Source organism: Balaenoptera borealis (assembly GCF_965194805.1).
Source record: "Balaenoptera borealis genome assembly, chromosome: 17".
Taxonomy (NCBI): domain Eukaryota; kingdom Metazoa; phylum Chordata; class Mammalia; order Artiodactyla; family Balaenopteridae; genus Balaenoptera; species Balaenoptera borealis.
Genome location: NC_138876.1, coordinates 36,284,397 through 36,300,447, shown reverse-complemented (window position 1 = coordinate 36,300,447; position 16,051 = coordinate 36,284,397). Strand labels below are relative to the sequence as shown.

The 16,051-nt window shown below is 36.0% G+C and overlaps 1 protein-coding gene across 2 annotated transcripts in view; it reads right to left on the bottom strand.

Annotated features, from left to right (window-relative positions):
- RGS22 (regulator of G protein signaling 22) overlaps positions 1–16,051 on the bottom strand; it is a 174,975-nt gene that overhangs the window by 44,376 nt on the left and 114,548 nt on the right. For both annotated transcript variants that reach the window (XM_082364231.1, XM_082364230.1), the window contains exons 19-22: positions 14,997–15,155; positions 12,902–12,970; positions 9,995–10,156; positions 1,986–2,165 (exon numbers count right to left, since the gene is read on the bottom strand). In XM_082364231.1, the coding sequence (XP_082220357.1) occupies positions 1,986–2,165; positions 9,995–10,156; positions 12,902–12,970; positions 14,997–15,155 (570 nt within the window). The remainder of the gene's footprint in view (positions 1–1,985; positions 2,166–9,994; positions 10,157–12,901; positions 12,971–14,996; positions 15,156–16,051) is intronic.

The window sequence follows — 16,051 nt, the reverse complement described above, 5'->3', positions numbered from 1 at the left end:
GCCAAAAAGGTTGGGGACCACTGCTATAGTGAAATAAATACTAAAACAGGCAATTTTTATATTTACTATTCAGCCCTTTTGCTCAACTTTGCTCTCATGTCCAGTTTGATCTATTCCTGTCATGATCCATCTATTCTCACATCATTCATTCATATGTTCAAAAATGTTACTGAGTGTCTATTCTATGCCAGGCACTCAGGCCGCAAAGGCAAATAAGAAACATTCCCTACGCCCAAAGGTCCGATGGGAAAGTGAGGCATGAGAATAGCCATTTTCAGTTCTGTGTGATAAGTGTTCTGACAGGGACAAATACAAGATATCATAGAAGCATAAGAGAGAGAAGATAATACTGTAAAAAGCTCTGGAAGCAAGAAAGTAAGCCCTCTTTATGGAAGTACAAATATTTCAGTAAGACTGGGAGACAGATGGCAGGGAGTGGGAAGACATGTGGTTAGAGAAATATGTAGTAAGGAGCTTGGTCTTTATTCTGAAGACAATGGGGAGTAATTGAAATTGAAAGCAGAGAAATGACATGATCAAATATACATTTTGAAAAGATGGATCTGTCTGCAGTGAGTTAAATGGTTTTGAGAGAGCCTAGAGGCAGGGAATTCTGGTAATCAATGTGAGACATTGCAGATGTGAACTGAGGTAGCGGCATGGAGTTGGAGAAAAGTAGATAGAATAACAGATAAGAAGGAGACAAATGGATACATATAAGTGACTGAAGATCCCCAAAGGTAAGGAATGAAGGATAGGGAAGACATGAAGATGGCAACCAGATCTCTGGCTTGTATACCTGGGTAGGAGATATGCCATTCTCTGAGCTTCCTTACAGAAAACAGAAACAATAGATTTGGTGAGGTGAGGCCCCTAAATATTCTCTTGTGTTCTGATACTCCAAAGTCCATATTTAAGATATGTTTGGGACTTTGATTTGGGAAATCAGGTAGGAGGCATAAACTAGAGGACTCCAATAAAGTTCACTGGCTGTAATCCCTGGACAGTGCGGTGGAACCAACCTACGTAAGCAGCTCCAGACATTCACCATCAGACTTGAGGCTAGATGGTCTCCTTGCTATCAGGAGACCTAGGCTAGGCTAAGTGATCTTTTCATTAACAGATGCTACAATTCTGACACCATGTTTTTTCTATTTCTCTCTAGCACATCCTCAATCATTCTTCTTTATTTTTACCTATTTCAATGCATAATTGGATGGTGAGTCTACTTTCAGTTCCTTTTAGGACTTAGAACACAGCTGGCTTGCAAATGAATATTAAGGAATAATGGTCTTTTTCCATGCTCAAGGGCAATCATACCCTAAATCTCTGTTTCATATCACTTAAATAGTGACATGGCCTTCCCTATTACCCCTATTATAATTTATTTTTCTTAATCATTTTTCAGGAACATCACTAAAAGGCTTTTCAAAATGCAAATAAATTATGTTCAGCAACTCACTGTTTTCTATTATTTGTCTTAAAAAGAAGTAACTTGAGCAGGTTAACAGCCATGATTTTCCTTTCATGAGCTTGTGTACTTTATGTTGGTTGGGTACTTAAATCTCCTCTCACTTATTTTATGAGCTATGTGAATATTCCAACCTTTAAAAATACACAAATCTTGGGACACACATACTTTACACATTTTTGTGGTAGCAGATATTTTAAAAGGAAATATGAATGGTGGGAAAGGAAGGAGGAATTAGCTGGAGTTTTATAAGTTAGAAATAAAATGATAACCATGCAAAGTCAAAGTACAGAATTTAAATAATTGTATTTGCTGTATATTATCATCAACAAAATAGTAAGTTACTAGTTTCTATGTTCTGTGGCATACGCAACATTTTTTAAATTAAACAGAATAAATCCCAGGATTAGGAGGATTAGAGCTTTGCCAAATACAAATAATGCAAAAACTTTTAAAGAATATCTAGATGTTAATCTGTTTTAAAGTATGCTTACTACATGCCCTGATTTCTTACCTGTGCCTCTCTAAATACATATGGTCCCAACTCCTTTCTGTGTTCAATAATCTTCTGGGCTTGCTCTAATGGAATGTCAATTTGTAAAGCTGGTGGAATACTGGAATTAATAAAGCAGTTGATAATAGTCATGATCTTCTTGTGGATGAGGGACTCATCACAATGAGAATGGCACAAGTCCTACACAAGGAGGAAAGATAGAACAATATATGATTAATACATTAATAGAATACTTTATAGAATGTGTCAATATGTCTGTCAGTTAATATATATATATTTTAATTTCAGATCAAGAGGTTACTGGGACATGTTCAAGACTATCTTAAAAAATCATAGCTTTTATTTCTCTTGGGTTTGAAGAACCTAAGAAATTTTTTTCTTTTTTGCTCCTAGCCTGTGTCTTCATATCTATGTGTGTCTCATGGATAGCATCTAGTTCCATGTTTTTCCCACCCATTCTGTCAATCTCTGCCTTTTAAAGGAACCTAAGACTTTGATGCACATACTTTACGTAAATACGGGTTTCATTTAATCCTGATTCTTTCTTCTCCTGGCAAAGGAGCAGCTTTAGTGTCTACTTTGACTCATTTAACAAATTCATATTAAGTTCCTGCTACATGCCAGACACTGAGCTGAGCCCCAAGACACAGCACCTGTCCTTTAAAGCCTCAATATCTACTGGCATCATAAATATCAGATCAGAAATTAATGAAAAAGAAATGAAGGGAACAATAGCAAAGATCAATAAAACTAAAAGCTGGTTCTTTGAGAAGATAAACAAAATTGATAAACCATTAGCCAGACTCATTAAGAAAAAAGGGAGAAGACTCAAATCAATAGAATTAGAAATGAAAAAGGAGAAGTAACAACTGACACTGCAGAAATACAAAGGATCATGAGAGATTACTACAAGCAACTATATGCCAATAAAATGGACAACCTGGAAGAAATGGACAAATTCTTAGAAAAGCACAACCTTCCGAGACTGAATCAGGAAGAAATAGAAAATATGAACAGACCAATCACAAGCACTGAAATTGAAACTGTGATTAAAAATCTTCCAACAAACAAAAGCCCAGGACCAGATGGCTTCACAGGCGAATTCTATCACACATTTAGAGAAAAGCTAACACCTATCCTTCTCAAACTCTTCCAAAATATAGCAGAGGGAGGAAAACTCCCAAACTCATTCTAGGAGGCCCCTATCACCCTGATACCAAAACTAGACAAAAGATGTCACAAAAAAAGAAAACTACAGGCCAATATCACTGATGAACATAGATGCAAAAATCCTCAACAAAATACCAGCAAACAGAACCCAACAGCACATTAAAAGGATCATACACTATGATCAAGTGGGGTTTATCCCAGGAATGCAAGGATTCTTCAATATACACAAATCAATCAATGTGATACACCGTATCAACAAATTGAAGGAGAAAAACCATATGACAATCTCAACAGATGCAGAAAAAGCTTTTGACAAAATTCAACACCCATTTATGATAAAAACCCTCCAGAAAGTAGGCATAGAGGGAACCCACCTCAACATAATAAAGGCCATATATGACAAACCCACAGCCAACATTGTTCTCAATGGTGAAAAGCTGAAACCATTTCCTCTAAGATCAGGAACAAGACAAGGTTGCCCACTCTCACCACTATTATTCAACACAGTTTTGGAAGTTTTAGCCACAGCAATCAGAGAAGAAAAAGAAATAAAAGGAATCCAAATCAGAAAAGAAGAAGTAAAGCTGTCACTGTTTGCAGATGACATACTATATACAGAGAATCCTAAAGATGCTACCAGAAAGCTACTAGAGCTACTCAATGAATTTGGTAAAGTAGCAGGATACAAAATTAATGCACAGAAATCTCTTGCATTCCTATACACTAATGATGAAAAATCTGAAAGAGAAATTAAGGAAACACTCCCAATTACCATTACAACAAAAAGAATAAAATAGCTGGAATAAACCTACCTAAGGAGACAAAAGACCTGCATGCACAAAACTATAAGACACTGATGAAAGAAATTAAAGACGATACAAACAGATGGAGAGATATACCATGTTCTCGGATTGGAAGAACCAACATTGTGAAAATGACCCAAAGCAATCTACAGATTCCAAAAAATCCCTATCAAACTACCAATGGCATTTTTCAAAGAACTAGAACAAAAAATTTCACAATTTGTATGGAAACACAAAAGACCCCGAATAGCCAAAGCAATCTTGAGAAAGAAAAACGGAGCTGGAGGAATCAGGCTCCTTGACTTCAGACTTTACTACAAAGCTACAGTAATCAAGACACTATGGTACTGGCACAAAAACAGAAATATAGATCAATGGAACAGGATGGAAAGCCCAGGGATAAACCCAAGCACATATGGTCACCTTATCTTTGATGAAGGAAGCAAGAATATACAATGGAGAAAAGACAGCTTCTTCAGTAAGTGGTACTGGGAAAACTGGACAGCTAAGTGTAAAAGAATATTAGAACACTCCCTAACACCATACACAAAAATAAACTCAAAATGGATTGAAGACCTAAATGTAAGGCTAGACACTATAAAACTCTTAGAGGAAAACATAGGCAGAACACTCTATGACATAAATCACACCAAGATCCTTTTTGACCCACCTCCTAGAGAAATGGAAATAAAACCAAAAATAAACAAGTGGTACCTAATGAAACTTAAAAGCTTTTGCACAGCAAAGGAAACCATGAACAAGATGAAAAGACAACCCTCAAAATGGGAGAAAATATTTGCAAATGAAGCAACTGACAAAGGATTAGTCTCCAAAATATATAAACAGCTCATGCAGTTCAATATCAAAAAAACAAACAACCCCATCCAAAAATGGGCAGAAGACCTAAATAAACATTTCTCCAAAGAAGATATACAAATTGCCAACAAACACATGAAAGGATGTTCAACATCACTAATCATTAGAGAAATGCAAATCAAAACTACAATGAGGTATCACCTCACACCAGTCAGAATGGCCATCATCAAAAAGTCTACAAACAATAAAAGCTGGAGAGGGTGTGGAGAAAAGGGAACCCTCTTGCACTGTTGGTGGGAATGTAAATTGATACAGCCACTATGAAGAACAGTATGGAGGTTCCTTAAAAAACTAAAAATAGAACTACCATACGACGCAGGAATCCCACTACTGGGCATATACCCTGAGAAAACCATAATTCAAAAAGAGTCATGTACCACAATGTTCATTGCAGCTCTATTTACAACAGCCAGGACATGGAAGCAACCTAAGTGTCCATCGACAGATGAATGGTTAAAGAAGATGTGACACATATATACAATGGAATATTACTCAGCCATAAAAAGAAACGAAATTGAGTTACATGTAGTGAGGTGGATGGACCTAGAGTCTGTCATACAGAGTGAAGTAAGTCAGAAAGAGAAAAACAAATACCGTATGCTAACACATATATATGGAATGTAAAAAACAAGTGGTTCTGACAAACCTAGGGGCAGGACAGGAATAAAGACGCAGACGTAGAGAATGGACTTGAGGACATGGGGAGGGGGATTGGTGAGCTGGGATGAAGTGAGAGAGTAGCAATGACATATATACACTACCAAATGTAAAATGGATGGCTAGTGGGAAGAAGCAGCATCGCACAGCGAGATCAGCTCGGTGTTTTGTGACCACCTAGAGGGTTGGGATAGGGAGGGTGGGAGGGAGACTCAAGAGGGAGGGCATATGGGGATATATGTATACATATAGCTGATTCACTTTGTTATACAGCAGAAACTAACATACCATTGTAAAGCAATTATACTCCAATAAAGATGTTCAGAAAAATATCTACTGCAAGTGAAGCATGAAAAACGTTTTTCCAATCTGAGATAGTTAATAAGTGGCATGATAAAGGTATAAACAGGGCCCTAGGAGAGCACTGAGAATAGACACCTTACTCAACTTACAGGTGGATGCAAAAGCTTTTTCTACATAACTGTTTCTACAGCAAGGTGATTTAGGCTCAAAGAGGCTAGCAACACAAGCGGGAATGTCGGTGGTTACAGGTGTATTATTATGCATCTTTTAGGAGCTATATTTTTTCAGATAACCTATTACATTATCATCTTTATAGCTAAAGAATTTAAAAACAGTAATTGTACATTAAAAAGACCCAGTTTTATGTCACAGATGTAAGGCTATCACTTTTTAAAATAAAGAGGTAGCTTAGCTTGAATTATGACATTTTTTATGAAAGACATTGTTCTCTAAATCCCTAGAAAGCACACAGATTTGGAAACTTGTAATTCTAGGCCAGAAATAAGCCAACATTTATTAAGTAGTTACTATATGACAGGCATTGTAATAACTATCTTACAGACAGTATTAAAGAAAGAAAATTTCTAGTGCTTGCCATATAAAACTTTACATATATAAATTTGGCATTGTTATATGTGAAAAATCTTGATATAAATGTTACACTGAGATAACAGCATTTTTTACTCAATTTAGTATTCCCTCTGAAAATGCCTATTTATAACACATATGTTGGCATGTTACCAAAAACTAAATTTTTTGCCATTACTAGGGAAATGATCATATATTTGGTAAGCCTGGCTTATTATTATGGAATATAAGGATTATGAAATAAAAACAAATTTGTGAAATTATATGGTTTTAACTTTGAGAGTATAGAGATAGAATTTAGATAGAATCAGGATTGGTATTTTTTCTAGTTGTTCTGCCCTATTATACCTGTAGCAGAGTTCACTTTTACCTATCGTTAAGGCCTATGTGTTAAGCACATAGTTGACCCTTGAACAACGTGGGGGTTAGGGGCACCAACCCTGCCTCGCAGTTGGAAATCCACGTATAACTTTACAGTTGGCCGTCTGTATCTGTAGTTCCACATCCTTGGATTCAACCAACAGTGGATTGTGAAGTACTGTAGTCTGAATTTACTGAAAAAAATTCAGGTATAAGCGGACCTTGCAGTTCAAACCTGTGTTGTTCAAGGGTCAACTGTACTGTCCTCTAGTAAACTTTCTGTGTCTCCCCCAGTCCAGGAGATGGACATCCTAGGTACTTCCATTTTACCCTGTGCTTCTCCCACCACTACACTAATCACACTCTTATAATCATCTTATCTATCACTTGTCTGTCCCTCCCCTAACACTGTAAGCCCTGACAGGAAAGACTGTTTTGATCACAGTTGTATCCTCAGGATTTAGCCTGGCCCTTGATAGGTGCTGAAAAAGTATTTCTTGGATGTGTATTTCCTTCAGGTCTTTTCTCTGTGGGGATGGACACACACACACACACACACACACACACACACTTTATATTAAATCATACTGCTTTCTAGTAGCTAGGTTTTAAAAAAATCAGTAAGATGATTATCTTTTCTCATTGATTAATCTCCTAGAGCATAATTTTTAATGGCTGCAGAGTATTCTACTGTATAGATGTATCATAATTAAAATAACCCATGTCCTGTTGTTGTACATCAGGGTTCTTTCCAATTTTTCACAATTCAGAATAATGTTTGACTAAGATCAGTGTAGCCATCTTTTAAATATTACTACAGTCATCACTGGGAGGGAGCATAACTTAGTGATTAAGGGCACAAATTTTAGCAATAGAATGTCTTGGTTCAAATTCCAGCTCTACTACTTAATTAGCTGAAGGATGTCAGAAGTTTCTTAACTTTTCTGTGCCTTAGCTTCTTCATCTGTAAAATGGTGAGAATTAACAGCTTTGACCTAGGATTCTTATAAAGAATAAAGTCGTTATTACATGAAAAGCATTAAGGAAATATCTGACAGATGTAAACACTTAATATGAGTAAGCCATAGAAAAGTGAGCACAGTAAGACTTGCTAGGTGGAATGCTTTCCCCCTGGCAAACTTCTTCAAGACCCAATTCAAGTATCATCACTTCTTTTTTATTTATTTATTTTAAATTAATTAATTAATTTATTTATTTATTTTTGGCTGTTTGGGTCTTCGTTGCTGCGCGTGGGCTTTCTCTAGTTGCAGCGAGCAGGGGCTTCTCTTGTTGCGGAGCACGGGCTCTAGGCACGTGGGCTTTAGGAGTTGTGGCACATGGGCTCAGTAGTTGTGGCTCACGGGCTCTAGAGTGCAGGCTCAGTAGTTGTGGTGCACGGGCTTAGCTGCTCCGCAGCATGTGGGATCTTCCCGGACCAGGGCTCAGACCCGTTTCCCCTGTACTGGCAGGCGGATTCTTAACCACTGCGCCACCAGGGAAGTCCCACTTCTTTTTTATTAAATTTTTGTTGGAGTATAGTTGATTTACAATGTTGTGTTAGTTTCTGCTGTACAGCGAAGTGAATCAGTTATGCCTATACACATAACCACTCTTTTTCAGATTCTTTTCCCATATAGGTCATTACAGAGTATTGAGTAGAGTTCCCTATAAGTATCGTCACTTCTGTTGAGATCTCCCTGAGCTACCACCCTCCCTGAATCATTTTCCCCTCTGTGCCCAAATTATAACTAGTTAGAACAGGGATCATAATCAATGTTATTTCATGATATTTTGTTTTCATGGATGAGTCCCTCCTTGAAGGAGGGCAGTGTAGTTTATCCATTTTTTTTATTCCTACAATCTAGCATAATAGTTGGCACATTAGTGATTTAGTAAATGCTTATTGAATAAACAAATTCACCCTTAAAGCATGATTTTTAATAACTACCTAGTATTATATGTCCTCTGTTCTATACCACAGAAAAGATACTTAAATGAAGACCAAGGGAAGTCTTGAAGGAGAAACAGTCACAAAGTTAAGGGTTGACTATGTATGAGTCTATGTTTTCTTAAATGCTTATTTTGCACAGTTTATCTCATTACCTCTTATCCTAGCAGGGTTGGACTTACTCATGTTCATTTTAGCTTCAAGACTGTTCTGCTCACTCATAATAATTTCCTGTTATGGAAAACAGACTCTACCTCCTTTTTAATTTTCAAAAAAATTATCTTAATATTACTTATCTTGTGATAGATTTTTAAAAATCTTATCTCAAAATCCTTTTTTTTTTTTTCCTGAGGAAATTTCTATGTTAACAAAGGTACAAAAACTGGTGATAACAGAAAAGGGTAGAAAACAGTTTCATGGAATGCTGGAGAAAGTCTGGAAATAAGATTGTATTGAGCAACTACTAACTATATAGAATAAATAAGCTGCAGAGTATTAGTACTGCATAATATTATACATACGTAGATTGTAGGCCAATTGAAAGCATTATCCTCTTAAATTCCAGCTTTATTTTTACTCCCTATTTTTATAACGGGATTAAATAGGCTGCTTGCAAGGAAATGAGCCTGCTAACCCTGGGAGCAGGGATGCCTACTCTTAGGTATTTCTAGACAACATTCCTGTATTCAAGTCTAGATTACACAACCTAGGAAGTCCTTTCCTCCTCTTCAGTGCAGAGATTCTATATGATTCCATCAAACACTTAAACCTGACAATAAACTGCTTTTGCACCTAATAACTTGTTCTTTCATTTATTTATTTTGTTAAGAATTTGGCCATTCTAATAGTAAAGCCTCTCTCATCTCTGTTGGTTTATTTATCTGTAATCCACTATCTCTAATTACTATTGCTGCAAATATGGTTAGGAGGAATTCTTGTAAACAGGTCTTGGTTAAAGTACTGAATATGAATATCTTCAGCAAAAATGTGTATAGTACATTTATAGATAAGCAATATGCAAAAATATAGTTAAAACTTTTCAGGAAGATTCTTGTTAGATCATAATATACGTGAAACCTTGAAAAACCTAATACTATCATTTCAGGGTTAACTCTTACTTTTCACTGTATAATAATAAATGTATCTAACACAGAACAATAGATACCTCAATATTTACACATTGGTATGAAAACATCGAAGTTGGGATATCTTATATAAATCTTGCCCAAAAAGTTAGGAAACTGATATGTTAATGCATCTCCTCCTTAAAAAGAGGTGCTTTTCTCCAGCTTCTAATACAATACCTTATATTTTTGTACTTCTTGCCAAAAGAGCACCCCATTTTCCAATAAATCTCCTTTTAGAGCCACAAACCGTTGAAACTGCCTTGCGGTAATTGGATTCAATAATGCTTTACGGAAAGCAATGATTTCACAAGATGACGATATCCACTTACTCTCCACAGGCTGTCCAAATCAGAGAATACAGAAAATTAGCTGTGTTCCAGAAGTTAATAATAAAGTCATTTATTAGGCTAAAAATTACCAACTTCTATCTCCTTTATTTTTGTCTGTTGAAATTTATGGCATGGATAAATAGAATTTGGCAGCTTTCCCCCTCTGTTCTCCCTTTTGTCTCTTTTGTATCTTTATGGCATCAGTTTCTTAAGAGGTGGAGAGAAAAAGAAATGATTGGATGACTTAGAACATATGACTACATTAAGAATGTTAACAATCATTACAGTTTGGGACTATGGTGAAAAACTACACTTTGGTGTACAGTATGAGTTCTGTGCTTAAACAGAACAAAGTAATCATAATGTTATAATTATATATATTATATGTTATATATTAATATATAACTTTCCTGCCTTTTAAAAAGTAAAAACAGTTGAACATTTAAGATATTTTTCAAAAATTTTAGAAAAAATTACCAATTAATCTTATTAATTTAAATAGGAAATTTACTGTGGAGCTTCACTATAATTCTATCCTAGAAAGATCATGTTTTTTTTTTTTTTTTTTGGCCACACTGTGCCGCTTGTGGGATTTTAGTTTCCTAACCAGGGATCGAACCTGGGCCACAGCAGTGAAAGTGCTGAGTCCTAACCACTGGACCGCCACGGAATTCCCGAAAGATCATGTTTTTAGGCGAGACATCTTTATATTATTTTAATAATAAATTACTATTAGTAATTAATAACCAGAGGAAATAATTATCAGTGTATATTTTTAATAATAAACTTTCTCTGACCCAGGATTTACTTTATGCAACAAAAAAGCCATGTTGTTTTACTAATGTTTAAAGGTATTACTTATTTTATCTTCACAGTTCTGAAGTATATGATGTCTACTTTTTTTACCTTGACCATTTTAGATCACATATTCATCCTCCTTTAGACTCTTAGATTTAAAAAAATAATAGATTTTATAGAATTTACTGAATAGATTTTTTTTCATTTGGTAAATTTATTGAAGTGCCCCAAAACTGAGTTTAGCCTACAACCATGCAAGGAAGCATCACTTTAAAGGCAATATTTTAGATGAACTTAGGAATTATAGTAACAATCAATGACAAATATCCATTGCACATGATAAATATCCATTACTGACAATGCATAAAATAAGTTTCTTGAAACAAATCATATGTGACCAACAATAAAAGTGTTTTAAGAGAGTTATGTAAAAAAGTCTATGGGAATGCAAAGGAAGGAGTAACTAATTCTGCCTGAAGGAGTAAGAGCTTTACAGAGAAGGGCTTTGAGGATGACATCTGAGTTGGAAACTGAAAAGCGAAGGCAACTCCAGGCAGTCTAGACGAATGGTGGTGCCTTTACCCCAGATAAAGTGAATAGATGTCTATCACTATTTTAGTGAGGCACATGTGGTGTTCCAAGGACAAAAAGTTAAGACCATCACCAGATGGTCCATATTAAAATTATAGCCCTATAAATAGGAACAACTATGTATTAGACTGGGATGTTTATTTAAAACCCACTCAACAAATAATGTTTTAAGACCTGCTTCTTAAGATACTAAAACTTAGTAATTTAACTAAAACCCATAATTTAACTAAACAGAAAATAACATAATATATAATGTACGATAATATGACATATAAGCCCATTCTATTTAGTATTTTTAAAAAATACATAGCAAAGGACAAATATAAGAACAGTTTGTTTCCTTTCAAGAGGAAAATACAGGAAAAAAGCATCCTAACAGATACATACGCTCCTCTAACAGTCGAATAGATTTTTATCTTTGTTAGGTTGTAGGGGGTCACCTGGGTCTAGTTTGACATTTTATCAAGACCTATAGAAGGACGAATACACATACATTTGTAGGCTCAAAAAGAAGACTGTGTTTATCATGCTTGTTAAGAAGCAAAATAGGCAATTTCTAGGAAGGTATCATATTGTAGTGGTTTAAATAATCACCAAAATGATAGCTATCTTAATTCTTTTAAAGTTAATATGTAATTCTAAATAAAGAGGATAATATAAGATAATTTAAGTTGCTGATTTTGCTGCATACTCCTCATTCTTTTTGTGTAATCCACTCCCAATAATAAATAAACTACCATATACTGGAATGATCAGCCTGTCTCAATAAATTCATCACAAGCAAAACAACTAAAAATACACATTTAAAGTCCAATCTCACACTTCTAGGGTTGAGCAGGTCAAGGAACTCTTTAAGAAGAGGGCTCTAGGGCTTCCCTGGTGGCGCAGTGGTTGAGAATCTGCCTGCCTATGCAGGGCACACGGGTTCGAGCCCTGGTCTGGGAAGATCCCACATGCCACGGAGCAACTGGAACCGTGAGCCACAATTGCTGAGCCTGCGCGTCTGGAGCCTGTGCTCCGCAACAAGAGAGGCCGCGATGGTGAGAGGCCCGCGCACCGCGATGAAGAGTGGTCCCCACTTGCCGCAACTAGAGAAAGCCCTCGCACAGAAACGAAGACTCAACACAGTCATAAATAAATAAATAAATAAATAAAAGAACGTGAATTTCTTTAAAAAAAAAAAAGAAGAGGGCTCTAGTAGAATCACACTTTCCTGTCGATTCCATCAGCCAATTAAGAACAGTGTCAGCATCTGGTGGCTTAGAAAGCATTATCTACAATGAGGGTCTCTGTACAAGAAGAGGAAGAAAAACAATACTCTGACAGTGGAACTTACAAGAGGAAGAACATAACAAATATTACTTGCCTTCCAGACTCCAATTTTCCTTTCACGCTTCTGTAGTAAAAGCTCTTCAGCTATGTCTTTCATCTGTACCTAGAAGCAAACCAATGATTTTATCCGAGTTATTCAGAATGTCTACAGTATTGAAATCATTTACTGATTTAACAGCTTTAAAAAATGAGGTGAAGGTCAGTGTGAATAAGAGAAAGAACAGGAGGAAGAGGATAAGACTTAGAAACGGAAGCCCTGTCCAGTTCCCCGGGCAAGTCACTCAAATTCTCTTAGCAGTCTCCTCATCTGCAAAATGCAGATAATAGTGCCTGAGTGTATTGCCCCAAAGGTAGACAACAGTTTCACTTGGGCCCCATAGAAACTGAAGCTGGAAGGATAATTAGGACTCCCCACATTTTTGTGTATTCTCTAGCCACAACTAATTTGAGAAGAGTACAAAAGTTACTCAACACAGGGAGGTAATACAGTAGATACTTCTTGAGGTTATTGCCTATTCAAAATATTTTCCCTTTTTTGGGAACCACTCCTGCCAAGTCTGTGCTATGTGACTCTACCTCCCTGTCTATAGCAGGTAGATCCAGGAGCTGACCCAGACAGACAGGGACTAGAATCACTGCTGCTGAGTCTTTTGGTAGCCACAGCCTGGAGAAAAGATCTGAGAATTCTTCTTGCTGGGTTCCCAGGGCTGTCCTGGCCCCTGGCCTTTGTAAAGCTTGGGTGTCAACTCTTCCCCTAAATGCGTGAGATGCTCCAGCATCATTTTATTAAAAATTCTTGATCTTCCTTCCCTTTTGTCTTTGGCTTAAGGTTGCCAGAATCAGTGAATGTTGTTGGCCACGCAAAGAATTGCTAAGTTAGGAAGGAGCTGTAAATTACAATAAAATTATTGTGGTAAACATAGTGAGAAAACACAGTAAACAATATTAATGAGCCAAATATCTTTTTACTTGGCTTTGGATAGACAATTAGAGTTAGCCTGAAGAAAGGAAATGAGGAAATCTGAGTTGTCCCAAAGCTTACTTCCAGGAACTTTTTGCCTAAAACAAGTCAGGTCTTCTTCCCCATACTATAAGTTCTATGTTCCCAGCTGTACTGTGTTTTCCATAACTTAAGGTGCTAAGAAGACTAAGGATATTTCCAGATAAGTAAGACTCAAAGTGTTTGATAAATTAAATATGGAGGGCAGCTTTTCTACATTCTTCCTGATCAATACTAATGGCATGTGCTTTGCACACTGAAGTCCAAAATTACATGCTCTCTACTCCTTGTGTTCTTTTTGTAAATATCAGGTTTGCCTGTTTTTAGGTGTGATAATGACTTTAAAATTATTGAAGCAATACATGCTTCTTATAAAATAAAAACTAAACAAAGCAAAACAACAACAACAAAAACCCTACTTTACAAAGTAAAAATCCTTCACACTCCCCATACCCATTCCCAGGAGGCAGATCTTTTCTTTGATCTTTGTTCATAAACATAAATATAGATAGACAGAGAGGAGAAAGAGAAATGCATAAATAGACAGACATAGAGATATAAGTACATATAACAGGATTATCTTCTATGTATTGTTCTGCATCCTGCTTGTTTCACTCAATAAATAACATCTTTCATTATCAGTATATGTGGAAATCTCATTTTTATAATCTCATTTTATATGGAAAACTGCATAGTTTTCCATAGTATGGAATTCTTATTCATTTAACTATTCCCCTTTGTACATCCTTGCCCATTTATATGAAGACTCAATAATAATAATGTAAAAAATAATAACTATATTAATAGACAGTATGTGAGTGTTTGCTGTGTACCAGGCACCACGCTAAGAAACTACACATATATCATTTCATTTCCTCTTCATAACAATCTTATGAAGCTATTACTCTTATTAACTCTATTTCTTTTCCAAATGAGAAAACTAAGGTTATAAAACTTAGTGTTGTACAATTAATATGTGGCAGTGTTGAGATTAAAACTTGGGAAGTCTGACTTCCTGCTCTTAACCACTATGCAATAGAAATACAATGGCTGAGTCAACAGGCTTTCACATTTGAGGCTTTGAGAGGTGCTGTCCGTTGCTATCCCAAGATTATACTAATTTACATACCTTTATCTTTTGACGTGCTGCAAACTGTTCACTTGCAAGAAACAATGGCAACCACACATTTTCTAGCCTATTTAGGACATGCTTCTGAATTTCAATTAGAACAGCTGCATCAAGCTGCTCATGGAGAATCTTTCCCCAGCCACCACTTAAATGCATTATCTAAGAAAATAAAAATGAAACAGAAACAACAAACTTCTGTTTAGGTAAAGAAATGCTAATCGTCATTCATTTATTCATTCACCCCAAGACTATTTGCTGAGCACCTGATGGGTGCCAGAATTTTCATTTTCTGTAAAATAGCTCCTGGCTTTACTGTGTATAGTAAAGACAGATAACTCCCCTAACATCAAACAGAGAATTGTGGTTTATGTGATGGTTGTTTTAGATGTATGATTTTGCTTATGATAATATATTTCAAAGAACACAGGGATTTCTATCCTGTGTGACAACTGCAATGCCATTTTTTTCTCCATGGCTACAGTTTCTTCGACTGTAAAATAAGGGCATTAGACTTTTAGTTTTCTAAGTTCTCTTCTAGGTCTAATATTCTAGGAATCTCTGATTCTACTCAAATGGACTTGTTTGAGAAGGCATTTTCTTTTGTGTCTGAGAAAAATAAGGCATTAATTAGTTAAGAAACAACCTTGACTCAGACATTATAAATATGCATATTACCAATAAACACTGGGTTGGAGATAGTGGAATGATGGTGGTGGTAGCAATGTAGGGCTGTTCCAACAACTTCAAAGAAGAAAACAGAGATAGCAGGAAGTAGAAAAAGGCCAGGTTATATAGACAATAGTCTCTGACTTGCACAAGTAGCCCTTTTATAAGACAATTTCTCTGTGGCCAAAATCTTCCTTCTATATAATTACTGGCTTCCACGATACTAATGGCCATAAAAATTAATTAATTAAAAAACAATACTAATGGCCAATTCCTACTATAAATCATCCTGTTTCTGTGTATATACCACTCAAAATTGGTGAGTTTTTTGTACACAGAAAAAAACTGGGCTCCTCGTTGGAGTCTTAGCTCTCCTTTGATTAATAAGA